General features: G+C 50.5%; 1 protein-coding gene across 2 annotated transcripts in view; it reads right to left on the bottom strand.

The window, feature by feature from the left end:
* The window catches only part of MROH2A (maestro heat like repeat family member 2A), a 51,519-nt gene that overhangs the window by 5,059 nt on the left and 18,844 nt on the right, over positions 1-27,616 (bottom strand). Inside the window, exons 12-34 of one of the 2 annotated variants that reach the window (XM_053597281.1) lie at positions 27,054-27,173; positions 26,640-26,750; positions 24,944-25,091; positions 23,799-23,839; positions 23,130-23,271; positions 22,804-22,856; positions 22,271-22,378; positions 17,725-17,844; positions 17,473-17,595; positions 16,101-16,253; positions 14,864-14,986; positions 13,856-13,935; positions 12,170-12,278; positions 10,985-11,080; positions 8,833-8,937; positions 7,661-7,784; positions 7,034-7,152; positions 6,195-6,347; positions 5,602-5,756; positions 3,591-3,750; positions 3,321-3,514; positions 2,891-3,028; positions 2,279-2,393 (exon numbers count right to left, since the gene is read on the bottom strand). In XM_053597281.1, coding sequence (XP_053453256.1) covers positions 2,279-2,393; positions 2,891-3,028; positions 3,321-3,514; positions 3,591-3,750; positions 5,602-5,756; positions 6,195-6,347; positions 7,034-7,152; positions 7,661-7,784; positions 8,833-8,937; positions 10,985-11,080; positions 12,170-12,278; positions 13,856-13,935; positions 14,864-14,986; positions 16,101-16,253; positions 17,473-17,595; positions 17,725-17,844; positions 22,271-22,378; positions 22,804-22,856; positions 23,130-23,271; positions 23,799-23,839; positions 24,944-25,091; positions 26,640-26,750; positions 27,054-27,173 — 2,790 coding nt within the window. The remainder of the gene's footprint in view (positions 1-2,278; positions 2,394-2,890; positions 3,029-3,320; positions 3,515-3,590; positions 3,751-5,601; positions 5,757-6,194; positions 6,348-7,033; positions 7,153-7,660; positions 7,785-8,832; positions 8,938-10,984; positions 11,081-12,169; positions 12,279-13,855; positions 13,936-14,863; positions 14,987-16,100; positions 16,254-17,472; positions 17,596-17,724; positions 17,845-22,270; positions 22,379-22,803; positions 22,857-23,129; positions 23,272-23,798; positions 23,840-24,943; positions 25,092-26,639; positions 26,751-27,053; positions 27,174-27,616) is intronic. The other variant, XM_053597282.1, reaches the window with a different exon arrangement.

Raw genomic sequence — 27,616 nt, 5'->3', positions numbered from 1 at the left:
TGCGTGTGTATATGTGTGTATGCATGTATATGCGTGTGTATATGTGTGTATGCATGTATATGCGTGTGTATATGTGTGTATGCGTGTGTATATGCATGTGTATATGTGTGTATGCATGTATATGCATGTGTATATGCGTGTGTATATGTGTGTATGCCTGTATATGCGTGTGTATATGTGTGTGTATGCATGTATATGCATGTGTATATGTGTGTGTATATGTGTGTGCATGCATATATGTGTGTATATGTGTGTATGCATGTGTATGCATGTATATGCGTGTGTATATGTGTGTATGCATGTATATGCATGTGTATGTGTGTATGCATGTATATGCATGTGTATATGTGTGTATGCATGTATATGCATGTGTATATGCGTGTGTATATGTGTGTATGCATGTATATGCGTGTGTATGTGTGTGCATGCGTGTATATGTGTGTATATGCGTGTGTGCATGCATGTGTGTACGTGTGCGTGCATACGTGTGTGTACATGTACGTGCATGTATCTGCATGTGTGTGCATGAGTGTATGTGCATGTGTGCATGTATGTGGGTATGCACATGTCTGCATGTGTGTGCATGAGTGTATGTGCATGTGTGTGCATGTGCACACACATGAGCCCCTGAATGTGTTTTAATGAGTCCTAAAAAGAGAACTAAACACCAAACGGGTGAGTCCAGGGGTAAGGGAAGTAACTCTACTGACTGTTGCCACGTCCAGTTCCTCAATCCCCGGTTGGGCTCGGCTGCCCTAAACCCGCAAGTGCTCTGTCTCCTCCTTGCTCCCCTCCAGCCAGTCCTAGACACCAATATCAACGGAAGCTTCCTGCAATGCTGTGTTCACTTAAACATCTACTAAACCCCTGCCAAGAGCCAGGCAGAGCACTGAGTGAAAGTAGCATGCCCTAGTTGAAATGCCCACAGGATAAAGTCGAAACTTCTTGGCTTGAGTTTAAAAAATCCTTTACAGGCCGGGTGCGGTGGCCCATGCCTATAATCCTAGCACTCTGGGAGGCCAGGAAGATAGACCACCTGAGCTTAGAAGTTCAAGACCTGCCTAAGAAAGAACAAGACCCCTCTACTAAAAATAGAAAAAATAGCTGGGCTATTTACCACAGGTTTGGTAAGGCCTATGGTCCCAGCTACTCAGGAGGCTGGGGCAAGAGGATCACTTAAGCCCAGGAATTGGAGGTTGCTGTGAGTTACGATGCCACAACACTCTACTCAGGGCACAGAGTGAGACTGTTTCAAAATACTAATACTAATATTAAAACAATAAGAAATCATTTACAATACAGTCTTCTCAACCTTGAAGAATTTGAATAACTTGCTTCTCAAAAGCCGAACCTAATTTTTTAACAGTAATAACTAGCTAGCCTTTAGCAAGTGCTCACCACGTGCAGGCGCTCTCATTTAAGTCTCACCACCACCTTGATACAGTAAGCCCTGCTGTCCCGATTTGGTAGATGCAGAAGTCAAAGCTTGGAAACTTAAGTAACTGATTCCTGGCTGCCCAGTGCTGGGCAGAGGAGCAGGACACTGCCCTGGGCCCTGAATGCCAACACCTGGACTGGGCCACAGAGAGCTCCAAACCCAGACATAGCAGAGGGCCCTCCCCTTCCCACCTTTGTTTTGAGGGTTCGTGGGGTGCCAGGAACACAGGGAGGAGCCCGAGGATGTGAGAAGGCGTGAGGGGCACACCCCGGGGTGTCTCCCACTAGGCTGGGAGACTGTACAGTCCACAGCCAAAAATCATTTTTAAACGGTGGACAAAAAACCCAAAGAACATTTTGTGACACAAGAAAATTGTATGAAGTTTAAGTTACAGCGTCCATCAATAAGGTTTCACAGGGAAGCAGCCATGCCCGCTGGTTCACGTATCGTCTATGACTGCTCTTCCACCAAACTGGCCACAAAGTCAAAAATATTTCATTACTATACAGCCCATAACCCTGTCCTAGGCTGCTGTTGGTCCCTACAACATATGTGGCAGAGCCCCTCAGCCTGTCAGAGCTCTCCTCTGGGTCGCTGGTACTTACTTCATCACCCATCAATTGGCTGCCACACTTCAGGGCACAGGCATGAACTTGGCCCCAAAGTGCCTGGCCCTGAATTATCGATGTGATAAACGAATGAAGGGGCAGGTGAGTGAATGAGCATGCAGAGGAGGGGAACTGGCCTGCCCCCGACTCCAATGCCCGGAGATAAGGCATGACAGAGGAGCTTAGGACCTCCCACCCATCCACACGCACCCGCCCACACCCGGCCCCTCACTTCCACACAGATGGCTGTGCTACTGACACGGCAGCTCAGCACCCGCGAGTCCATGCCCCTGAGCGCCAGCTCCGCCAGCCTCTGCTTGTAGCCCTCCATGTGCTGTGTGAACAGCCTGCAAAGGGAGATGGGCTGCTGGTCGGGACCACCCAGTTCCTGCCTGACGTCTTCCAGAGCGGGGCAGAGCTGGCTTGGGGCCCAGTGTGGGGTAGGGTACCATGGGAAGATCTGATATCTCTGGGTCTCACCTCCCTCGCCCACGGGGCTTGGTCAGGTGGTCACTGAAGTACTTAATCTCCACCCCCTTTTCATCAAAGGGAACAAGAATGGGGCTGCTCGAGGGTTCTGGACCTGGGAGGTAACTCCCTGTCCTGGCCCTGCTCACAGCCCTGCGTGGCCCTGGGCAACACCCTGACCACTCTCTCTGACCGCTTGTGTCCTGCTCTGAGCAAGAAGAGGTGGAATGAAAGAACCTCGCTGTGTCACACCACCCAGAGGCTGGGACGCAGGTCACTTGTCCTGGCGACTGCCCCAGAAGAGCTGCCTTCAGCCATGAGACTACGGCAAGGGGTGCCTCTTCGGTCCCACTGCCACCCCAGAGAACTGCCCCACCTGGCCAACAGGCTCACGCCCTCCAGGAAAGACGCACTGTCCCCCAGGAGGGCCCACACGGCCTGCTCTTCCAGGGCGTGCTCCAGGGTCTGGCTGCGGGTCCTCCTGAGCAGCAGCTGCATGGACTTGATGGTGATCCTGGAAGAAGGGGGGGGCGTGTGACACATCACCTGGCTTGGGGCCGTGCCCTCTGAGCCTGCTGCGCCTCCAAGTTGTGGAGGGCATGGACACGGGAGTGGGTCTGCAAAGTCTGAAAACCATGCCGTAAGATCACCTTCCAAAAACTTCTCTTCCTCACCAGGAGGTGAGAACAAGGCCCCCTCAGTGGAGGTGACTGGCTAAGATGGAAGCTTTAGGAGGCTGCATCCAGCCCAGGCCTGTTGCCTCGCTCCCTCCCACCTGCCCACCCGTCCCCCCAACCCTGGAGCACCTCTGCAGGCTCAGCTCTTCCGGCAGGGGCCCGGTGTGGACCAGCCTCCACGTCTTCAGGACAGGCGAGGTGGCCTCTGGCTGGTGAGTGCTGCCAAGCTGCAGTAGGAGTGTGTAGAGGAGGTCGGGCAGGAGGCCTGGGAGCATGTCACCCTGGTCCGTCTTCTCAATAAGGAGTTGGATGGTGCACAGGGCCTGCAGAAAAAAACAGGATGTCGGGGCTCCTGCCCAGAGTCCCCTGAGGAACCCCAGGGCCTGTCCTGTGACTCACCATCAGAGGGTCTACTGCAGCCAGGCGCCAGACATCAGCCTTGGAGGTGGCGCTGACCCTGGGGCTGAACCGTGACTGCAGCCGGCCCATGAGGCCATGGAGCATGGTCCGGGCAAAGGACACATTCTCAGACACAGCCAGCCACACCTCTGTCAGGTGGCTGACCAAAGCCAGGGAAGGAGACAGGTAAGAATCCCATCAGATGCCCCGGCAGTCCCTTAGGCAGAGGATGAACTCTGGGGCCTGAACTTCAGGGAGTTTAGGTCCTGACCTCAGGTGGGCTGCCACTGTCTGCATAATTAGAACCCAGGCCTCCGACTCCACACTCTTCCTCTGCACAGCTCACAGTAACCACAGCTCCCAGGGAAGGCCCAGCCTCACTGCTGGGTGACCTTAGAGGGCCCTCATGGACATGTCCGATTATACCCCCAGTGCCCAATTTATGGCAGCTTGCTGATATTATATCATCTAATCTTCCCTTCCATCTTTGAGGGAGATATTTTTATCTCTATATTCCACAGAGGAGGAAATTATGGCTTGCAGAGGGTAGTAACCTGCCAAACTGCAATTGAAAACAGTCTTGCTGATGGCCAAGTCCAAGCCCATAGCCCTGCTGAAAAGGTAAGTGGCCAGGATGGGTACAGAGGACAGAAGGGTGGGAATCTGGTGAGTTCTAAAAGGCTAAGGTGACAAGCCTAATACAATTTTACAAGAGTAAGTGGACAAAGAGATGTGTAAACTGCCTATTTAAACCCACAAAACCAAATGCCAAGTACAGGGAGATGAGTTTGGGGTTGGGGGAAGATGCAGCTGAGCGTCCCGTGGTAGGAACTAAGTGGCGATGTGGGCCCAACGCTCTCATTAGCACCAGGTAAAGGCACAGGGGCACAAGGAAACAAAATGGGGACTTCAGTCCTGCAATGGCAAAAAACAATTCTAGCAACAGTTGGATGAAGACCCGGGCTCAGAATGCAGCTTGCCTTGTAATGCCCTGAATAGAAGGCCCGGCTGAGCCACACACAGCTCCTGCCCCAAGGACATGTGAGACCACACGTGGGTGGTGGTCTGCCAGGCGGTAATAACTGACCAATACAGATTCCAGGGGACTAAGTGAGAAGCTGCACTGAACACTGCCCTCGCCCCCACCAGCCTTGGGAGCAACGGACACGTGTTATGTGCCAACACCCCACCATCTACTCTCCTGGACCCACCGCAGGCAGCCCAAGGGGGGAGCAGCTTTGCGGGGGAGCAGCTCCACAGGTGAGCCAGACCTGCATTCTGGCTCAGCCCTAGGGCTCTGAACACAAGGCCCAGGTTTGAAGCTCTTTGCCTTGTCCACAGACTCTGGGTGTGACACCTGCCTCATCTCCCTGTGCCAGCACAGGCTCAGCTACTCTGGAGATGATAGCCTACCTCTTTCTGGGCCCTCTGCATTTGGGGAGACCCTCCCAGCTGCCCCTGCTGTTCTGTGCTTAATTCACACTCACAACCACCTGAGGGATGCAGGCGAGGCCATTGCTTCCTTGGAAACTTGGACAAGTCACTGCCCATCTAGGGACACTTTGAAGGGTCAGGGACAGACTGGAGCATCTCTAGAGGCCTCTTTGGGCCTCAGGAGGTCTTGTGCTTATCTGCCTGGAGCTCTGTTCTCCTCAGGGCAGAAAAGGGCTGCCGTGGGGGATACTGGACGTCACAGACACTGCCCTGGAGGAAACCAGAGCATGTGAGGAGATGAGGGATGGCATTTCAGCTCTGTAGGATGAGGCAGTGAAAGTCCAGGCTGGGGATCAGTGGTTCACTGGAGGTTGGTGCCTCGCCAGGGTCCTGACCTCAGGTGGGCTGGGCACTGCCCCAGGCCCGGGCTACCAGGACATGTGGGGCTGGTGAGCAGGGCCCTGTCTGAACCGTGCAGGGGCTGTCTCCCCTGGGGCGCTCACCTCTCCATGAACAAGGGCTGGCTCCCCCAGGCTCCGTCTGAGTCATGCAGGGCTATCTCCCGTGGGGTACTCACCTCTCCATGGGCAGGGGCTGTCTCAGAAGTGCCGTGAGGACCGTCTCCTGGTGGTGGTGTGCCAGCAGCAGGATGCCTTCAATGAGAAGGCGCCGCACCTCCGAGTGATCCACGGCCGGCAGGTGCACCAAGATGGCGCCCAGGATCTCAGCCACCTGGGGAGGGGTGCGGATCACAGGGCTGGCCTGGGTCCCCCAGGGCTCCTGGCCCCACCACATGGCACCCACCCCTCCTCGGTGCTCTTGTCCAGCTGGATGACAGACAGCACAGGCTGCCGGCACCCTCTCTGCGCATCCTTCCATCCTTTGCCTTCCTCCTCAAGCTCATTTTGTTAGGCTTTCAGGGTGGGAGGTGGTGTAGGGGAGGGAGAGCCTCAGCCTCCAAGCCACTGTCCACATATAGTCCAGGTGACCTTCAACACATTTCTCTCTCCTGCTAGAATTCTATTTCCTCCTCCTCTTGGGCAACGAGAGGTTTAGGGCACGCCCTCTCAGCAGATGCAGGCTGGACCCTTGCCCGGCCCTTCTCCTCTGGGTGCAGCAGGCAGCCCAGCCCCAGCCCCAAATGGCCCCTGCCCCACGCGGCTCTGCCACCTTGTCCTCCAGGTCTGTGACCCGCATCTGGAGGAAGATGCCTATCCAGGTGACAGAGGCCTTGTCATGCTGTGGGTTCATGGCCCCAATGTTCTCACAGAGTTTCTGGATGAGCGAGACCACCTCGTCACAGTTAAACTCCATGCAGATCACCTAGAAACAGAGCAGTCAGCTGTGGAGTCTGCAATCAAGCCCCAGGCCAACTCCTGTCCTACCATGGCCTGTGATCCACCCATCCCCTCCTGCCCCAGCCTAGGCCCCCATTCTTTCTCAGACCCTGGCTCCAGTCCCTCTTGCTGTCCACAGGTCTGCTCAGCCTCTCCAGGATCCGCCAGCTTCCCCTAGGCCTCTGGGGCACACCCCCAATCTCTCCACTTGTCATCACCTGCCCCTAGCCCTGTACAGGAAGCTCTGCCTCAAAATCCACCATTCTCGCTCTGCTGCCCTGCAGCCCCAGTGTCCTGAGCCCCGATGCCCCTGCCTTGTCCAGCTGCTCTGAAGCCCGCCCTGGTCCTGAGGCAGCAGGGGCTTTGCCCTTCTGAAGCTCTAAGCCCCCTGTTCTGGGGGCTCTAGGCACTTCTGTTCCTTACTGCACCATTAGTGTGTCCATGTCCAACACCCACACAGTGCCAGTGGCCCCCTCATTGTAGGGATGGGAGGAGGCAGCCAGGGCACGTGTCAGAGGGTGCAGTGGGGAACCTGACGTTCTGCAGGCCATCTCAATACGCATGGCACAAGAAGGACCAAGGCCATTGAAGCAGCAGCCCAAAGAAGCCCTCCCCACAAGAGATGGCCCAGCCTGAGACCAGCACAGAGCCACATAGGCTTCCCACTTTTACCTTGGCAATTCTGGAGGAAGCACAGAAAACCTTCTCCACGTCCACGCCCTGGAGGTCCTCCTTACATCTCTCCAGCTCCTTTTCCTTGGAAGTGCTCCACGGGGAGCAGGTCTGACTTGCTGTTGGGAATGCAGTTTCAGACATGACCCGCAGGGACAAAGGGCCTGGCCAAGGCCACTCTGTGGCAACCTCCTACCCTGGCTTTGCCAGCCTGAGCCACTTCCAGCATCCAGGCATCCCATCCCTCCAGCCTCTACTCTCATCATTCCTCCTACACCCAGGCCTCTGCCTGAATGCCCTCTGTTCATGGCTCAGACACTTGCTGTCCCTTCAGCTCAGCTCTGGCCAGCTCTGCCATGTCTTGGTATCTGTGAGCTGACATTCTTCCAGGAGAGGCTCTTAGTGCCTGACACATACCCTCATGAGTCAATCTGGCAATAAGCCTCTCCTTCCAGAAGCTTCCATGGCCTGTCCATGAGCTCCCTCACTCTGCTCTGTTGGTCACCCATGTCTGTCTCCCTGCACAGAGCAGCCAGGCCTCCTTGCAGGGCAGGCTGCAGCTGACACCCCTGGTGGGAGTCTATCTCTCTCTGGGAAAGTGGGCCCTCGTGCCCCATCCCTCCATACCATGAAGATCTAGCAAGGTAGACAGCACATTAGTTGAAGACACACGGATTCTTTGGTGGGTGTCACAGGTGCACGGGGCAATGAGCCCAACCAGTGTGCCAAACTGTCCCAGCTTCAGGGGGATCTGAGGGACAGAAGACGTTGGAGCACGTCATGTGCTCTCCTGTACACTTGGGAAGTAGAAAGGGTGAATCCTGCTCTGAAGACACCATCCGGGAAGGGTAAGCAGCTGCCATCCACCTCTCACCCACACATCAGCTGCCCAGCTGATGGGTCCTGCCCCCAGTCAGAGCCAGCTCTGCTCTGCTCTGAGCTCAGATGCAACTGTCCCTGTAATGAGGCCCTGGGCTCCAATCAGGACTCCCCACTCAGTGCCTGAATGACCTGTGTGGGGACTTCTCCTCTCTGCCGCTCATGTTCTCTGTCTGAACAGTGGAGATGAAAGTGTCAACTCCTCTTTCAAGGAGGGTTAAGAGAATCAGATCAGAGAATCCAGGTAACACACTCCACACAAGTGCTGGTTGGGCCTCCTATAGTCCTGCCTCACTTTGCTGAGCCCTCACCCCCAACTCCATCCAGTTGCCCCAGAACTGGGAGCCTATCCGGCCCAGCTCTCACCATGCACCTTCCCCAAGAAAGTGAGGCCCATCCTGCACCCAGCCCCAGACACCACTATCCTGCTCACAGCCTCCTGAGAATCAGGCCATCAAAGAGTTTGGAACAATCACATGTCAGACAGGAAGTCTCACCGTGCTGCGTCCAACAGCTAATCAATAAAATACTGCATTGTTTTAGATTTCATGATGTTCGTGGTACCTATCAAGCTTTGTAAAATTTGTGATTTTATATTGACATATTTTCTCATTCTAAGTAAATAACCATTTTCCTAGTCAATATGGTATTCATAATTGTGTGTCCTTATTCTTACAAAGACCCTCACTGCTGCATGGACCTCAGACCCACAACACCTGGACCCACACCCAACTGAGTCCTCTCCCATCTCTTCCTTGCCTGCCCCAGAGACCCAGTACTAGTTCATCACAGCCTCTTCCCAAGGAAGTCTGCCAGGGAAAACTTGATTTCAAAAGTGTTCCCTCTGCTCCCACATAAAGACAGAAATCTGTCTGTGGATATCGGCGCAGCAGGCTGGGGTTGGGTTCTCCTTGACTCACACAGACGCCGATGCTCTGAACATAGGTCTTCATGAGGTGCAGGTGGAGTTCCATGGCCTCCTCCCGCTCCCATTCTTTCTCTGACAAGATCCACTTTTCTAGGAGCTAAGGGTAGAGCCCAGAACATAGAAGTAGACATTAAAATCCTGGGGCCAGCCCTTCTCTCAATAGCTCTTCCCCCCTCTTCCTTCCCACTCAGAGTTTGACTTCTGGTGTTGCTGTGTGAGTCTAGAAACTTCTAGTTTTCTTCCCAGGCTCCATGAAGGGAGATGACACTACAGTCAGAGAGATTCTGTCCCCAGGATCACCATCAGGATAGTGTTTGGCTATTGTGTTTGGCCTGGTTCCTAATGTTTCCTGCAATAAAAGCCCAAGGGCACAGCCCACCCTGTCCTCCAGGTAGCCCTGGGGTCCATTCTGATATCAAAGTTCATGCCAGAGCAAAGAATATTACTATAGATTAAGTGGATCATAAGGGTGAGTTCATCAAGAGGACATAACAATCCTAAATATTCATGCATCTAACAACATAGCTAAATAATACATGAAGCAAAACCTGATAGAACTGAAAAGAGAAATAAATCCACAGTGACAAGAGATTTCAGGACCTCACTCTCAACAATTGATAGAACAGGAAGGATTCAGGAGACTTGTACAATACTGCCAATCAACTTGGCCTAAGTGCCGTTAAGGAACAACACACCCAACAACAGAAGAATACTCTTGCATATTTACCAAAATAGACCATATCTGGGCAACAAAATGTCTCCGTAACTTATAAGGGGTTGAAAATATGCAAAGTATGCCCTCAGACAACAGTGGAGTTAAATTAGGAAACTAGATCAGAAAGATCTCTGGAAAATCTCTACATATTTGAAAATTTCTAAATAAAATACATATCAAAGAAAAAATCAAAAGAGAAATTCAAATGCATTTTGAACAGAAACAGTAAGATGAGAACACAATATATCAAAATCTGTGGAATTCAGCAAAAAAAAAAAAAAGAGAGAGAACAAAGTCTATAAACTTATAATACATTGATTTTAAGATTTATCGTAACATCAAAGTAATCAAGACAGTATGGTATAGCTAAAGACAGACAAACACATCAATGGAGCAGTAAAAGTGTCCAGGAATAGAACTGCACCATACAGGGTCACTTGATTTTTGACAAAGTTGCAAAGGTAATTCAGCGGAGCAAGGTGGTGCCTATTGAGCTTTGTAAAATTCTAGCAAAGGTGCTAAAATGTGTAGAATAATAAACCTTAATCCATATCTCAAACTATTCAAAAATTAACTCAAAATATATCATAGACCTAAATGCAATCCCTGAAAACAAAACTTCTAGGGAAAAAAAAGATGAAAATCTTTGTGGCCTTGGGTTAGGGAAAGCCTTCTTAGATTTAAAACCAAAAGCATGATTCCTAAAAAAAAAAAAAAATTAATTAAACAATCAAAATTTAAAACTTCTGCTCATTGAAAGAAATTGAAAACTCAATGGAAATACAAGCTACAGACTATGAGAAAATATTTCTTTTCTTCTCTCTCTCTCTCTCTTTTTTTTTTTTGAGACAGAGTCTCATTCTATCACCTTGGGTAGGGTGCCATGGCATCCTCATAGCTCACAGCAACCTCAAACTTCTGGGCTCAAGTGATCCTTCTGCCTTAGCCTCCTGAGTAGCTGGGACTATAGGTACCTACCACCACACCTCGCTAGTTTTTTATTTATAATAGAGATGGGGGGTGGGGTTTCACTTTTGCTCAGGATGGTCTTGAACACCTGTGGTCAGGCAATCCCCCTAACTTGGCCTCCCAGAGTGCTGGGATTATAGGCATAAGCCACTGCGCCTGGCCGAGTATCTTGTTCTTGATGTCTGCAGCTCACTTTCCATAGTTCAAAAGATGTATATGGGTGAAATGAGAAAGAGAAAAAATTGAGAGAAAATGTGACAATATTGCTAACTGTGGGTCTGCACAAAGATTACCTTTGTACTACCTTGCAACTTTTCAGCAAGTTTGGGGATTTTATCAAAATGAAATTACTAAAGCAATATTTTGTGCATCCCTATTTCCCATGGTATGGCCCTTAGGCCAGCTGGTGGGAGGGACCACCATCCCTGGCTCCTGCCCTCTCCCACACCACAACACTCACGTGCACCATGTCCTGCAACCCCCGGGGATCCAGCTGCCTCTGCAGGAGGTGCCCCATCAGCCGCTCCAGGGCACTCTGGGCATTCATGTGCAGGGTCTACAGCCAAGAGATAGAGCTGGGCAGGGGATGGGAGAAGCACACACACACACCCTCTCTGTGGGAGTCCAGGCCAGGGAGGGAGATGTGAGGTGGTCTGATGGTCATCCACTGTCTTCTGCTTGGTCTGTACTCTTTACAGTCATCTTCCAGGCAGCCATTGAGAGGAATCCACAACACACAGGAAGAAACTGAACTCCTGGAGCACAGTTCTCCTGACTCCTCATCCAAGCACATGTCCTTGAGGAGAAAATGACTACCTGTCCACAAAAGGTTCCTTCTCTTCTTCCATAGTATCTTTGGGAAACCACCAAGTAGTCAGGATCTAAATTTCCCAGGATGCCTTGCACAGGGAGAGCCATGTGACAGTGTGTGGCAAATGGAATGAAGGAAAAATGGCTCATAAACATCCCCGGGCTTTCTCTCCTATCTGTCCATGCTGAATAGCAACACCCCAGGGCTCTTAGGAGCTATTTATGGGAAACAGTGGGGTATCTGTCAGCCTATCCTCCTGAATAACTGTATGCAGCAGCCCCACTCCTACCTCAGTGACAACCAGACTTGGCTTGAGTAAGAAATAAGGCCAAGCATAGTGGCTCACACCTTCAATCCTAGCACTTTGGGAGGGCAAGGTGGGAAGATCATTTAAGCCCAGGAGTTTGAGATCAGCTTGGGCAACATAGCAAGATCCTGTCCCTAGAAAGAGTAGAAAAATCAATGGGGCACTTTGGTGCACACCTATAGTCCCAGCTACTCAAGAGGCTGAAGCAGGAGGATTATTTGAGCCCTGGAGATTGAGGTTGCAGTGGGCTGTGATGACACCACTGCACTCTAGCCTGGACAATAGACCAAGACCCTGTCTCAAAAGAGGGAGGATAAATTTTATCTTATCTTGCTAAACCACTGAGATTTCCGGGTTTATCTGTTATAGCAGCTAGTGTTACCTTATGCTTACTAATAGTGCCCACTACACTTTGCTGCCTATAACCACCTGAGAGTGGTTCAGAAAGGGCGACTCACAGCACGACCCATGTTAATGTAAACTTTAAGGTCCCAACACAGAAAATGAGGTGGCCCAATGTAACCTACCTTAATGGACTCATTGTCCTCTCTTGGGGGTGGGAGAGAAATTACAGAATGTATACTGACATCCATCAGCTCACTGTTTTCCTCTGTAGAGTAGAAAGGCTTCAGCTTGCTGAAGAAGAAGTGGTAACAACGAGAGTGGTCAGGAGGGCTGAGTCCATGCAGTCCCTCTGCCCAGGACAGGGGAGAGATGAGCTTCTCCAGTTGGGGGCTTACCTGGCTTTGCCCAGCCACCAGTGTCCAGTGACTATGTGTGAATGAGGAGGGATTGTGGCCCAGATCCTATTTGCTGTCTGCTTTGAACCTGTTAGTCCCCTGCTCAGAAACATTTTGTTGCTCTTCCCTGACTACAACCATGGATCTGCCCTTTCAGGCTGCTCCTAGTTCAATGATTTCCGAGCATAATACTTGGACTAGCAGCATCACCTTGGAACTCAATAGAAATATGAATTCTATGGCTCCATCCCAGATCTACTAAGTCAAAAACTAGGAATGGATGCCTGGCATCTTGGCTTTAACAAACCCTCCTGGTGGCAGCTAGCTGATGAATGCATGCTGGTACATTCTCCTTCTGTCCCCTTCATTTCTAGTTCTCCAGGACATGTATTAGAACCAGCCAAGAACCTCTAGGACCATGTGTAGGCCCCAGGGTCTGGCTTGGGACCTGACTATCAGATAGTTAAAAGTCCCTCATTAGTTCTGTTGTGCCCCCAGTGCTGACAGCCACCCCCAATCTACTTTAAATTTCTGCTCCCCAAAGGTGTCTCATACTTCTCCCTGCCTGGAGGACCCAAATCCAGTCATTCTGTTTAAGCTCAGCTCAAAAGTCAAATGCCAACTCCTGCAGCAAACCTTTTGATAGCCCCTGTTGGATAGAGTTGCATTGTTTTAGTAGCCCCCTTTTTCGTGGTCTTACATTCTTTTTCAGGGGGTGGGGAGGCTCACCTGCAAACGTAGTCCTCTTAGCTGGATCTATAATTCTGTTTGCACGTGTTTGCCTTATCTCTAAGTCCCTAAAAGCTGGGACTAGGTCTTATGTATCTCTGTGTCCCTTAAGAACCCAGCATGAACTGAATACGTGTTCACTTGGTATCTGTGAAGTGTATTTAAAATCTGTCTGTTTGCTGCAGCTTAAAGCAGCAGATAGTTCAGCTATAAGCCTAAGTGATGGATCTTCCCCCACAGGTGCAGTGTTCCCAGAGATGACCCACCCGCTTCAAATACTAACTTTATAAATCCATAAGTTCTTCCCCCTCCCTCCTTCCCTCCAATGGATTGACAACTCCAGGCAGATGAGCCTTGAGTGTTAGATCAATTTGCATAAACCATATCAATGAATAGTTGTCTTAGCCATTGATTCATTGACATAGCCCAGTTCATCCTGAAGGATGCAATCTCCCTACCATGGTCTTCAGTGTTACTGCTGAGATTTCTTGCTCAAAACATCCCCTAATCAACTGAAGAACAGCCTACCTACATGCCATCCACCTTCCAGTCTTGAAATCCTGCTGAGAATTACAGAAAGGAGCTGGATGGGACAGACCCTGACCTTTTAGGCTGGCCCACTTCTCCAGGGAGTTGCACCCATGGTGCCTGCTACACCACCAGGGAGGGCAAAGGAATACAGCCTCTGAGGGCTGGGCTCAGATTTCGTCCCATCCCTAGGGCACAGGCAGGGGCCCAGCTCACCTCAGGTGTGAGATAGCATCCATCGCCATGGACCGCACGGGAGAAACCAGGCTGTCAGTCGGCTCTGCCCTGATGACTGCCTGCCCAGCACAAGCAGGGTGGTGAGCCACTGGCACCCACCCTGAGGTCCAGCACAGCGGCATGGCCCTTGGCTGACAGTGACAGTGAAGGCAGCAGCACTCTCCAGGGTTAGTGCCAGAAAACCTGCTGTTTCACAAAGTGCTCTAAGATGCCACACCTCTTCCACCCTTTTTAGGATCATTTGGCCTTTGGCATTTTAGGAGAGGCAGCAAAGTGGGAGTGGGGCCCTAGACTTCCCTTGCCTGAGCCCAAGTTCCCTTCTCTGCAGAGCAAGACCTGATGACCTATTTCCCAGGCTGTGCCAGGCTGGCCCAGAGCTCCTGGACAGTGTGGGAGTCCCATCAACGTCCATTTCCTTCCTGCTGCTTCCTGCCTTCGCTTCCCTCAACAGCTGCTTCCAGCCAGCTAAGCAGTTTCCAGGGACCAGGGCAACGGCAGTGATGTGGAGTGGGAAGCTCCGGGGATGAAGGACACTGGCTGTCCCACAACTTCCATCAGCCTTTGAACAGTTGACATCTTCTATGTCTTGTCAAAATTCTGGACAAGTGTCACTCTAAGTCCTGCTTCCAGCAGGTCCCTGCCTCTAAATCCCTCCATGGAGAGACATACAGGCCTCATCTGGGGCAGCCCAGTGGGTCTCTGTCTCCCAGCCCCTGAACCAACTGCCTCCGGGCACCCCAGGGCCCAAGACAGCCAAGGTCTTCCACCTGATTTCCAGACTACTGCCTGTCTGTGAAACCTTATCAGACACAACCTTGTTCTCCAAACTCCTACAGTCAGAAGGTCTGGGCAGGACTGAGACAGGGAGGTGCTTCAGAGACCTTGCAGATGGCTTGTCCCTTAGACACCCTCAGGAACTCTGAAAACTTCAGACCAGAGGGAGGCCAGTCTGCAGAGCTAGACCAGGCGGCCCCTGGTGCAGCTTACCATTATGATGCCGGTGAGAGCCGTCTTCTGGGCATATTGGAAGTCCTCCAGGTCTGTGATGTTGTTAACAGCATTGGTAACCTGCACAACGCTCTTCATGAAGGCCATTTTGAGGGACACATTCTGTGCCCATAAGAGGGACAGGAGGGAGAGACATTTAGTGAGCAAGGTTCTGAAGAGCTAGGACACTCCCCACACTCTGAAGGAAGGACTCAGTGTTGGGTGCTCTGAAGAGACAGCCAGCCTCACTCTGCCCATCAACCACATTCACTGAGCACCTGTCGCATGATGGGGCCACAGGCACATGGCAAGGGTTAGGGTGAGGGGCCAGGGGTTAGAGGTCAGGGTCAGGGTTAGGATTCGCCTCCAGGGCCCCACAGAAAATGCCGCCTCCCCTAACCCCCCCAAGTTTGTGCCCAGGGGCAGCAGTGTACTCATAAGCACCTCCTGACCTGACCAGGGGCACTGAGCCATGGGTACCTCCAGAGAGGCAGGATAGATTATTGAGATGAAATGATTTTTGCTTTTACAACATGGGTGAGCCTGGAGGACATGCTAAGTGAAACTAGCCAGACACAAAAGGACGACTATTGTAATTCTGCTTCCATGGCTGCCCCAAGTGGTTAAATTCCCAAAGACAGAAAGTGGATGGTGATTGCCGGGGGTTGGGGGGAAAGGGAATGGGGAGTTAGTGTTTAGTGGATATGGGGTTTTGGTTTTGCAAGATGAGGAGTTCTGAGGACGGATGGGTGACAGCTGCACAACAGCGTGAATGTACTTAATGCCATTGAACTACACACTTAGAAATGGCTATGATGGCAAATGTCATGTTCTGTATATTTTACCACAGTTTTAAAAAAATAAAAATAAAATCATTTTTCCTTTATTCTCTGTGCTTTTGCTTCCTTGCCATTGAAAGAAAGTGGCCAATCCTTTCATGTCTCCTCTCTTATCAAAGGGCCTGGGACAGGTATCAGACAGAGCCAGAGGCAAGAACAGAGGGGGGTGGCTAGGAAAGAGGTAGGGCCCATCTCGTGGCTCTTAGGGACCCACACTCACCCCACTTGGCACTTGGGAAAGGGCTGCCTGCATGACCGCTGTGGACACCAAAGCCCAGAGACCAGCTTTTCTCTACCCTATGCCATTTAGGGCCAGGATGTTTCCTGGGTGGGGCTGGAGGGGATGCCCCACCAGCCTGGCCCAGGGAAGGTGTCCCCCGGCCACAGATAGTGGCTACCTGGCAGCTGCTGGAGTAGTGGTGAATGATCTTGGAGGTGATAGGACTATCCACGTGGTTGAGGAGCATCTGGGGGTGGCAGTAGGAGGCCACACAGCTGTACATCACCATGAGGGCACTCTTCACCGCCTCCCGCCTCCAGGGGTGGTCCTTCTGCAAGGCCAACCAGAGGGGAAGCCCTGCTGGGGAGAGCTGGGGCTGCTCAGCTGCACGTGGGACCACCTCTCGCCACAGGACCAAAGGACCTATCGAATCAGTGGAACATGCTTCCACTGACTGTTTTCTGGGTGCCTAAAAGCCCAGGCACCTAGTCATGCCTATATTCATTCACTCGGTACATTTATATTGGTCACCTACTACACCCCAGGCACTGGGCACACAGGGTAAGCAAGATAGGCCAGAGTCCAGCCCTGGGGAGGCTTCCACCCAGCAACAGCTGCCTGGACCACCCTCCGCTGTGTGGGGGGTTTACGTGGCAATCCACACACAGAGGCAGCTCACACCTCCAGGCCTTCACTTGCCAGGTGTCTGCTCCAGGCTGGGCGCTCTCAAGGCTGTGCATCCAGCAGAAATTAACAGCCTCAGCCCTGCATTCTGGCATGCACACTCTCTGAAGGGAGGTGTGGAGCCCACCAAACCCACCGTGGACAGGGTACACAAGTGCCCATGCCCAGCTGGCTGGTAAGTAGGAGTCTGAGTCTCAGGTCCTGCTTTGTAGAGACGCTGGGGCAGAAGCCTGACACACTCTGGGACACTCTCCATCCAAACGACCCCAGACCCCAGATCCCAGATCCCAGGAAAAGAGCCGAAGTCAAGAGCAAAGCCTGAGGCATGGGGGACTGGGATGGTTTCCCAGACTGTGGGACCACCCCCTGGGCAGGCAGGGGCAGCCTCCAGAAGCAGGGGCCATAGGCTGTCTGGGTCCAAACCCTGCCTCACCCCTGAGCAGCCGCCTGCCTGTGGACCAGCCGCAGCGTTCTCACCCACATGCAGCCGCTTCATCCCAGCTCGGTGGATTCCCTGTGGCTGTTCTGTGGGGAAGCACCACTGAGCGCTCCTTGAACAGCTTCTTCAGATCCTGGGGGTCTGGGCAGGGCCTGGGACTCTAAATTTCCAACCTGCACCCAGGGACCCTCACTGCTGGTCTGAGGACTGCACCAAGGTTGGCAAGGGGCGGGGCTCCTTGGCAGAATCTGGGTCCTGGAAAGCCCCAGCCTGTAATCTTAGCCGATCCAGGAACATAAACTCTGTTGGAGGAAGCCTCCAGATCTCCGTCATTTGGAAACAAGAGACCTGGAAGGGGTGTTCCCTACTGAGATCTAGAAAGGGCCAAGAGGCCCCAAGAGCCGGCTGCGGAGCGCGGGGCCCCTACCCGCCACGCGCTGATCTGCCAGGACTGCTCCGACTCCTGGATCCTGTCCTCGAACTCATGGAGCACGTTCAGCACCGTCTTCACCTGGCCGCGGGCACACAGGCCGAAGCACAGAATCACGCCCTGCAGGGAGACCCGGCCGGCTTGAGGGCAGGGGCAGGGGCAGAGGAGGAGCCCCCACACACGTGTGCATGGACACACACGCTTGTGCGCACACATGCACGCGGGCGCATGAACACACGTCCCTCTCACCTCCCGGTCGAAGTCATTGCTGTAGTCCGTCTTGTATAGCAGCTCCAGCAGCAGCACCTCCACCTTGCTGGCCTCCAGGCCGGTCGCCAAGGTGAAGCCCAAGGCCCGGTACAGAAAACCCTGGACAGGCAAGAGGGAGAAGCGCGCTCAGGTCGCCCCACTCCCGCCCGCCAGGGGGCGCTGCCGACCACCCTTTGCTACCTGACCCTCAAGGCTTTGTAATGTGCGTTTCTACGCATTTTGTATATTCTTCAAAACAAAGATTCAGGTTAGTCTGGGGTGTCGGACTGCGTAGGGACAGGCCCTTTGCACATGTTAACAGTGGAGGCCAAACTCTTCTCCTGTATAAGCTGCATCAACCAACACTCAGCGCACAAGTCTGAGAGCGCCAATTTTCCCACAAACTCCCTGAGGTGGGTTGTGATCAATGAGACACTCCGAGTGTAAAACGTTTGTGTATTACTCACAGCGATCACCTTTCCATATATTCTCATCATTCATTTTGCTAATAGATCTTTGAATTTATAGCTATATTCTTCTTCTCATTTGCGGGGCAAATTTTTCTTACTTTTTTATTCATAATAATTCTGTTTGTGTATTTGGAGACATAATGAGAGCAATGATGTATTTTCTCATTTAATCTACGCAACAACTCCATGTGGTAAATAGTATTTTTGTACTTAGAGATGAGAAAGCAAGCAGGAAATGCTAGGACCACACAGAAAATTTAATATTCATAAAATTTATCTCTTTTCCTTTCTTTTTCTTGGTTTTTTCCTAATATGCATCAAAATATTCATCAATATGTTTTCTCACCCCTTTGTACACTTAAATCTTTGATCCTCTCTGGAAGAACAAATCCTTCCTTAAAATGCTTCTTTTTTTTGTATGTTACTATTCTCTTTCATTTCCTCATTTCAATGAACTTGGAAATAATCTTGTCAAGTTGTCAATAAATATTCCTTTAGGGAACTTGACTGGAAATAAATCATACTATAGATTAATTTGAGAAGAATGGACACCTTTTCTAGTTTGTGATTTTCTATTCAAGAAAAAGAGACTGCGTCTATATTTTCAGGTTTTCTCTTTGTTTCCCTTTCTGCCCCTGGTAATTTTATGTTCTTCACATTGGTTTCACATATACTTCATATATTCAACATTTTATTTGCTCATATATTTCCCATTGTGATGCTACTTTGAGTGGGCTATTTTATATCATATTTTATTTATTGTGTTATATGTATGTAAGCAAGATGATGATTTTTGAATATTAATTTTGAGAAAGGACTGGGTCTACATACTGGGGTTATCAGCCTGGAGGCTGCTGGCAACCAGTTCCCCTTCCCCAAGGATGCCAGCCTGGGAGGAAAAGAGAGAAGAGCCTTGAGAAGTCCCTTAAGCTGCCATGCCTAATTGTGCCTTTGAAGTTATCTGAGATAACAAAACCATTTTAAAAATTAATTTTTTTAATCTTGTTTAAGCTATGTGAGTTATTATAATATGGTTTACTTGTATCTATTTGCTTATTTGATAACTATATATAACTTTCTTTGGAATGGGCCTTAAAAGAACATCTCATTAGGACCTTATACATACAAATGTACAGTGTCTAGCTAATGGAAGAGATCTGTAAGACACTGCTGTTATTTTACAGACTAAACTATGAACGATATACATATATATGTGTGTGTGCATTTTTTTCTGAGACAAAGTCTCACTCTGTCGCCTTAGATAGAGTGCCGTGGCATCATCATAGCTCACAGCAACCTCAAACTCTTGGGGTCCGGAAATCTCTTGCCTCGCCCTCCCAAGCAGCTGGGACTACAGCTGCTTGTCACAATGCCTGAGTAGTTTTTCTCTTTTTGGTAGAGATGGCCTTGCTCAGGCTGGTCTCCAGCTCCTGAGCTCAGGCAATCCACCTGCCTCAGGCTTCCAGAGTGCCAAGATCACAGGTACGAGCCACTGTGCCCAGCCTAAAGGATATATATTTGAATAAATTCGATTTTTAGTTAACACCTGTAAAAGACATTTTAAAAAACTTCTTTATGGAGATATAATTCATATATCATTAACTCTCCCATCCATTTAAAGTGTACACATTCAATGACATATTTGGAGTTGTGAAACTGTCATCACAGTCTAAGCTTGGAATAGTTTTACCACCCAAAATGAAACTTCATACCCACGTGCAGTCACTCCACATTCCCCACAGCTGTCCACCCCTGGCAATCACTAGTCTACTCTCTGTGGATTCGCCCATTCTAGACACAGTTCATATAAACAGAATCACGTGATCATGGTCCTTTGTATTTCCTTGCACCTGGTTTCTTTTAGTTAACACATAACCTTTTCTTTCTTTTCTTTCTTTCTTTTTTTTTGAGACAGAGCTTCAAGCTGTCACCCTGGGTGGAATGCTGTGCTGTGAATCAGAGCTCACAGCAATCTCCAACTTCTGGGCTAAAGCAATTCTCCTGCCTCCGCCTCCCAAGTAGCTGGAACTACAGGCGCCCGCCACAACGCCTGGCTATATTTTGTTGCAGCCGTCATTGTTGTTTGGTGGGCCCAGGCTGGATTTGAACCCGCCAGCTCAGATGTATGTGGCTGGTGCCTTAGCCTCTTGAGCCACAGGCGCCGAGCCAAGCTTGAACATTTTCAAGCTTCATCCAAGTTAGGGCATCCATTATCACTTTGCTCCTTTTGGTGGCTGAATAATATTCCATTTTGTGGCTACACCACACCTGTTTATTCGTCCACTTGTGGACATTTAGGTTGTTTCTACTTTTTGGCTATTATGAATATGCCGCTATGAACATACATGCACTTGTTTTTTGTGGGTAGAGGCTTTCATTTCTCCTTAGTGCACACAACTAGGAGAATTACTAGGTTATATGGTAAATACACCCTTAACATTTTAAGGAAATGCCAGACTTTTCCAGGTCTTAACATTTCCAACAGCAATATATAGGGTTTTAATTTCCTTATATCCTTCCCAACACCTGTTAACATCTGTCTTTTTAATTACTGTCATGCTAGGAGGCATAAAGTGGTATCTCATTATGGTTTTGATTGGCATTTCCCTCACAGTAATGATCTTAAACATTTTTCATGCACTTACTTGCCATTTCTGTCTCTGAGGAAATATCTATTTACAGACTTAGTCCATTTTTTTTTCCTTTTTATTGGAGACAGAGTCTTACTCTGTCACTTAGGCTAGAGTGTTGTGGGCATAGCCTGGCTCATAACAACCTCAAACTCCTATGTTCAGGTGATCTTCCTATCTTAGCTTCCTGAGTAGCAGGGACCACGGGTGCCTACCATAACACATGGCTAATTTTTTCTATTTTTAGTAGAGACAGAGTCTCACTCTTGATCGGGCTGGACTGAAACTCCTGAGCTCAAGGGATTCTCCCACCTTGTCCTCCCAGAGTGCTAGGATTACAGGCGTGAGCCAATGCACTTGGCCCAGACTTCATTCATTTTTAGTTGGCTTATTTGTCTTTTTATTAATGAGTTGTAAAAAATATATAGAGGTGGACATAGGTATATTAATAAGCACTTATCATACATATGATTTGCAAATATTTTCTCCTGTGGGTTGTCTTTTCACTTTCTTGATGGCATTATTTTCGGCACAAGAGGCTTTCATTTTTATGATGTTCAATTTATCTGTTTTTCTTTTGTCATTTTTGATTTTTGGTGTCTTATCTAAGAAGACTTTGCTTAGCTCAAGGTCATGAAGATTTACACTTATGTTTTCTTCTCAGAGTTTTATAGCTTTAGCTCTAATATTTAGGTTTGCGTTTTCTTCTGATTTTATTTTTATGCATGATGTAAAGAAGGAGTCTATTTTCATACTTTTGCATGTGAATATCCAGCTATTCTAGCACCATCTGTAAAAAGACCTTCTTTCCCCATTGAATTGTCTTGGCACCCTTGTTGAAAATCAGTTTATCATGAAAGTAAGGGTTTATTTCTAGATTCTCGGTTCTATTCCATCAATCTACGTGTCTATCCTTACGCCAGTACCATGTTACTGCAATTAAATAAGAAGTCTTGAAGTTAAGAAATCTGAGTCCTTTGACTTTGCTCATTTTTATCATATTTGTGTTGGCTTTTCTGGGCCTCTTGCATTTTAGGACTAACTTATACATTTCTGCAACAACATCAAAAGATACAACTGGAATTAGGATAGGGATCACGCTGTAGCTGAAGATACTTTTGGGAACTACCACCATTTTAACTGAACATGGGATGTTTTTTGTTGTTGATTTCTTTCAAAAATGTTTTATAGTTTTGTGGGAAAACTTTTACCAAAACAAAACAAAAAACACATATGTGATCAAGACCCAGAATCTAGAAGATGAAGAAGACAAAAAAAAAGAAAAAAAACCTAAACTAAAAACTAATGACTATTGATCTGGATCACCCACCTCTCCTCCCAGGACCCTATAAATAGCTACAGGTCCTGCTGGCCTCACACACACAGCATGACCCTGTTTACCCTCCCTGGGGTCTCCTCCCTGCCCCTGGCCCTGTGAAGGTGAACCTTCTCTAGAGAGGGGCTGTCAAAGCTCTCAATCTGGTTGCTCAGCTCTTTGCCCAGGCGCAGGCTCCAGCTGGAACCCCGGGTCTTCTTGAGGGAGTTTCTCAGAAACTGGGGAGGAAGAAGACATTGATGGCAGGGGACAAGGGCCCCTAGCCCCATTCTTGCCTGGGCTTTAGGAATGCTATTTGACCTTGAATAACAACTTGGCCTCTCTGGTTTCCCATTCCCACATCTCTAGATTACTTAGTCCATAGATCCCTGACCCAGTGCTAATGATCTGTGGGTCTGGGAGTGGCAGGAAGAGTGTCACCCCTAGCTGCTTTCCTGAGCATTTGGCTCCCCTGTGTGGAAGGCTCTCTCTGTTCTCCCCACTGACAGACATAGTATGGACTTTGTACTCCCCAAATCATCTTTGACAGGAGAACATGTCCTTCCGAGGCTTTGAAACTCCTCCCTTGCCAATCTCATGCAATGTCCTGCCATCCACTACCCCTCTCCCTCCTCCATCCCCATGCAGCAGACTGGCCCCTCACCTGAATTAGCTTGTCCTCCCAGGCTTTCTGGTTCCAAGTGAACTCAGTGTGCTCTGCAGGAATGTAGGCATAGTCACACCTGCTGCCCACTGACTCTTGAATTGGCCTCCTTGGCCTGGCATCCAGAACACATCCAAGGACGAGCCCACCACACACTGCACTCTGCCCCTACCTTTCCAAACTGATCAGCCATTCTCAAAGCCAAAGTAGGCTGTCTGGGTCCACCCTGAGCCTTGGCTCTTTTGTTGTTCAAGCCACACGATCAGGACTCCAAGACAGGGATGGAGTGGAGGGTTGAGTCAGAGAGGGTTCCCCAGGCACCTCACCTTCCAGGTATTGGACAAGCTGTGGTATCTCCTGATCCCACATGTCAGCCATAGTGGGTGCGATGCTCTGGCTCAGGGTCCTTAGGAGATTGAGCATGGCCACCCCACGGCTCTCCCCCTTATAGGGTGATGACATCAGCACCTGAAGGGCACCAAAGCTCTAGTCAAGCTCACTGTGCTCACTTACAAAAGGAGGGGCTGGGAAAGATGGGTGGTTTCAAACAGAGTTCAGGCTTTCCAGGGGCATAGGGAGTCCCTGCTGAGGACCCTGCAGGAAGAAGAGGAGGTGATGGGTCCAGCATGGGGTCCCTCCCTAGCCCAGGCCTCAGTGGAACATGGATTAGCATCCACAGTTACCATGAAGAGGAAGACTCATGGCTCCAGTACTGAGCCCAGGTGTAGGCAAACTAGGTGTAGGCAAACCATTGGCAGTGCCCCAGAGACACCATGGACAGAGGAGTCTAGGAGCAGGTCTGACCTTGGCCCCTGCCACATCTACCCAAGAAGGATGACAGGAGATGGACTGCTCTGTCCTGTTGGAATTGTCCTGTCCAAGTGTCTGACTCCTTCATTGTACCCTGAGTCCTTCCTACCCTTGGGCTCTGGAATTAGGAGCTCAAGGGGGAGGTGTCACAGGGCATGGCCTGGTAGTGCAGGTTAGCTACTCACCAGAAGACGGGCCAGCAACTTCTGAGGTGCAGGCAAGTCCACTGAGAAAGAAGGAGATACAGCCTCAGAGAGGCTGCCAGCCCATACCAAGATGTGCCCCCATACTCCGAGTCCCCCAAGGGGTCTTTGCCCTGGAATGTGCTTCCCTAACATGATCTCATTGCCCCATCACGGCAATGGAGAACAGGGTGGCACAGGGATTTTTCTATAAAGAAATGTCATAATTGACTTATCCTAGAAAGAGGGGAGAACTGCACTCGTCAGCTGAGGTCTAAAAGGTGTGTTTTCAGGCCATGCCCATTTTGTAGTGGACAGGCCACAACAGTGTTTTGTTTCCTACTGTGAATCTCGGCCTCTGTTGAGCAACAGTAATTAGACACCCCCGTGCTTTCTCTTGTCTCGCTGCAGGCTTTGGAAGTCAATGAGCCCATGCAAACTGGAAGTGCTTGGACAGATGAGCAGGGGTAGGGACAGGCCTGCGGAGAAGCTGAGGTACAGGGGCCTAGGAGGGGACCTAACCGCAGGGGCAGGGCGAGCAGGACACAAAGAAGGCCTCAGTGTGTCATCTGGCTGGCTTGCTCAGATCAAATTCAGAGAGAAGGCCGTGCCGTTTGCTGTCCCTGGATGCTAGAGGCCTCCCTGAATCACCTCTGCACCAGCCATGCACATCCCTGTGAAACCCTGGACCCAGGCTGGGGGACTGCACCAAACACGGGTGTTGACGGTGCCCACACCAGGTGGCCTCTGGTGGGGGTGACTTGTAAGGCTGGAGATGGGATGGCTGTAGCTCTCCCCACTCCATCATCTTCAGCTGGCCCAGAGAGGCTGAGCAGAGAAGAGGCTCAGGAAGGTCACAGCTGGAGAGAGGCTGGGCCAGGAGCTCCCCAGGGTGGGGTCTGGGCCAAGCATGTGGATCAGGGGTGCAGGCCATGGGGACGGGGACATAAAGAATGGGCCACCAGGGGGAAGTGTGCCCAATTCTAACATCTCGTTGGGTACAAGGGTAAGCTTTAGATTTTACCTATCTAGCAGGGTTCCAGATGCTTCCAGGAGTAGGGGAATGGGGGTTGAGGGTGTGTGGGGTGAACATTCCGACACAAGGAGCCCGCCTTCATTTCCCTGGTTGGTTCAGTGAGGCTGCTCACCATGCCTACTCTTGCCCGCTATTCCGGCCTCTGTATCCTCGCCGTGGAGCTGGCGTTCTGCTAGGTTGGTGAGGCTGACACAGATGGGGGTCAGGGCCTCTGTGTAGTCTGTCTCCATGATATAACACAGGAGCCTCACCCAAAACTCCTGGGGTACAGGTGGGAGACAGGGTCCAGGATTAGCTGTGGTGTCCCAGCCACCCAAGCAGAGTGTCAGGCTGAACCCACGGACTCAGCTCAGCCTCAGGTCCTCAGAGTTGTTCCCTGATCACCAGAAGCCTCAGCTCTAAACTGGCTCCACCACCAACCCCAGTCTCTGTCAGTGCATCTATATCACCCTGACCCTGTTGTGATGACAGAGCCAGTCCCTGCCAGACCCAGCATGCGCTCTGCCCAATCTCTGCCCCTGCCAGCCTCATACCAACCCCACTCCATCATCTTCATCTGGGCCCTCCCTCTGCTCCCAAGTCTTCTGCAGGTGCACTTGGGAAGATGGTCCCACTGAACCTGCCAGTTGTGATGATCAATTTTATGTGTCACTTCAGCTAGGGAGAGTACCCAGTACTGAGTCAAAAAGTAATCCAGGTACTGCCAAGGAAGTATTTTGTAGATACGATGGAAGTCCATAGACCGTAGCAGATGATCCTCAACAACATGGGCAGGTCTCATCTGGTCTGTTTAAGGGCCTTAAGAGCCCTCAACATCCCCAGTGGATTGTGGGTCCCCTTCACTCCACCCACATCCTTAGGAGTTTAAAGTGAAGCTCTTGGGCTACCAGCTAACAAGCACAGTGGCCTGACCTGTTTCAACTGCCAGGATTAGACGCCCCCCACCTCCACCCCAGTTCCTGGGTTCCCCCAGAAAGGCAGCATGATGAATAGGAAAGGGCATTCTAATCCTGGCTCGACTTAAGGCCTTGAGCAAATAAATGAGTCCCTTTAGACCTTAGTTTCTTTATCTACAAAATTGGGACAATATGATAGGAGAAACTGCCCCATAGCATGTTGGTATGATTGGGATTGGACATGCTGCACACCTAGCACAGTGCCTGCTATCTGCAGATGCTGCCTGAGCTAAAGCTGTGATTGTTATTTTCATTGTCTTTGGAATCACAGTAAGCTGCCCCTGGACAGGAAACAGCTCGTCTTTGGCCTCATTCCCTCCTTGATGCTCTTAGAGTAAATTTTTCCTATCTTATCACTATATCACATTTCATTGCCAAAGTTGCCTCATTGGTTTCTCCTATAGCTTGAAAACCCCTGGGGGTTGTACTGAGCCCTCTTAGGGCACATCCTCATGTTGTTCACATGGTAGGAACTTGATAAATGTTTACAGAATTTGACCATGAAAATCACTTCTTTACACACACACACACACACCCCTGCCTGAACTAAAGGGACTTTAAAAGTAATAGGCACACCTCAGGCAATAAGGGAGACCTGCTATATGCCAGGCACTACCCTGGCTTCTGGAGGCACAGAAATGAAAAGTAAGTTCCCATCAAGGACCTGGTGTTGGAACTGGGTCTTGAATTCTTGCAGGCAATTAGAAGAGGAAGTCCCCACAGACCCCAGGCAATGGGAATGGAAGGAGCAAAGCAAAGGTGCAGGATTAGGGGCATGTTTGGTTCTCCTGCCCTCAACCTGGAGACAGGATTCATCAGCCCCAGCATGTCAAGTGGGCAGGGCCCACTCACATTGGTCATCCCACTGACAGAAGAGGTTAAAATCTTCACGGTGTCCATGGTGACTTTGTGGACCATCTTCTCCTCCAAGTCCCTCTGACATAAGTTCTCCCGGCGGTTTGTCTGGAAAACAGGGCCATGGGGTTCCCACTCGTGGGCTGGCAGGTGTGGTCTCCTCACCCCCTCAGCAGCGCCATGCCCAGATGCTGGGTCTCCGGGATGCTCAGAGCTGTGCATGGGTCTTTTGCCTGTGGGACTGCACACATCCTTACCTTCAGGCTCATTGTGTATCTGTGCACTTATGCCGGAAACAGATGTGCGGCTACAGACTCAGGGGCACTGAGTGGCATCCTTCCCTCAGCACTTCGGAACCTATTTCCAAAGGCCAGCTACTCCATGGTCTGAATGTATGTTGGGGCCACTCACCAGTTTGTAGGTGGATAAGGTCAGCTGCACAGACACATACTTCAGCCCCCAGCCTTTGATCCTCTCCTGGTATCCAGACAGAGCCAACTGGCCAATGATACGAAGAATAGCCATCCTCACCTAAGGGGACAGTGCAGTGGGTGTGCCAGGGTTGGGGTAGGCTCTAGGGCAGGCATCTGACACTCAATCCTGTGACATGAGACAGCTGGGAATAAGGGGTGCTCTGGGGGAAAAGGGGCTACCCAGCTACTGCCCACTCTGTCTGCCACCCCAGTCTCACCCAGGTGTCCACTGTGCAGCATGCCCTGCCGAGAGCCACTATGGAGCCTTGAAGAGACACAGGGTCCCTCTCCCCCTTCTAATGTGGACTGCTTCATCTCAGCAGCTCTGGCAGGGGGCTCCAGGCAGGCGTGGGTAAGATGCAGAGCAAGCTTCCCTTCTCTCCCCTTCACAGCCCAGCTGTGTGTGGAAGGCAGCCGTGCTGTCTGCAGCCCAGCCCTTCTTCCCTCCTCTGCACTCTTCAGTCTCACTCTGAGCCAGCTGTGGCCACCATGGAGCCTGGG

The sequence above is a fragment of the Nycticebus coucang genome, chromosome 7, assembly GCF_027406575.1.
Source record: "Nycticebus coucang isolate mNycCou1 chromosome 7, mNycCou1.pri, whole genome shotgun sequence".
NCBI lineage: Eukaryota > Metazoa > Chordata > Mammalia > Primates > Lorisidae > Nycticebus > Nycticebus coucang.
This window is presented reverse-complemented; position numbering and strand designations above follow the sequence as displayed.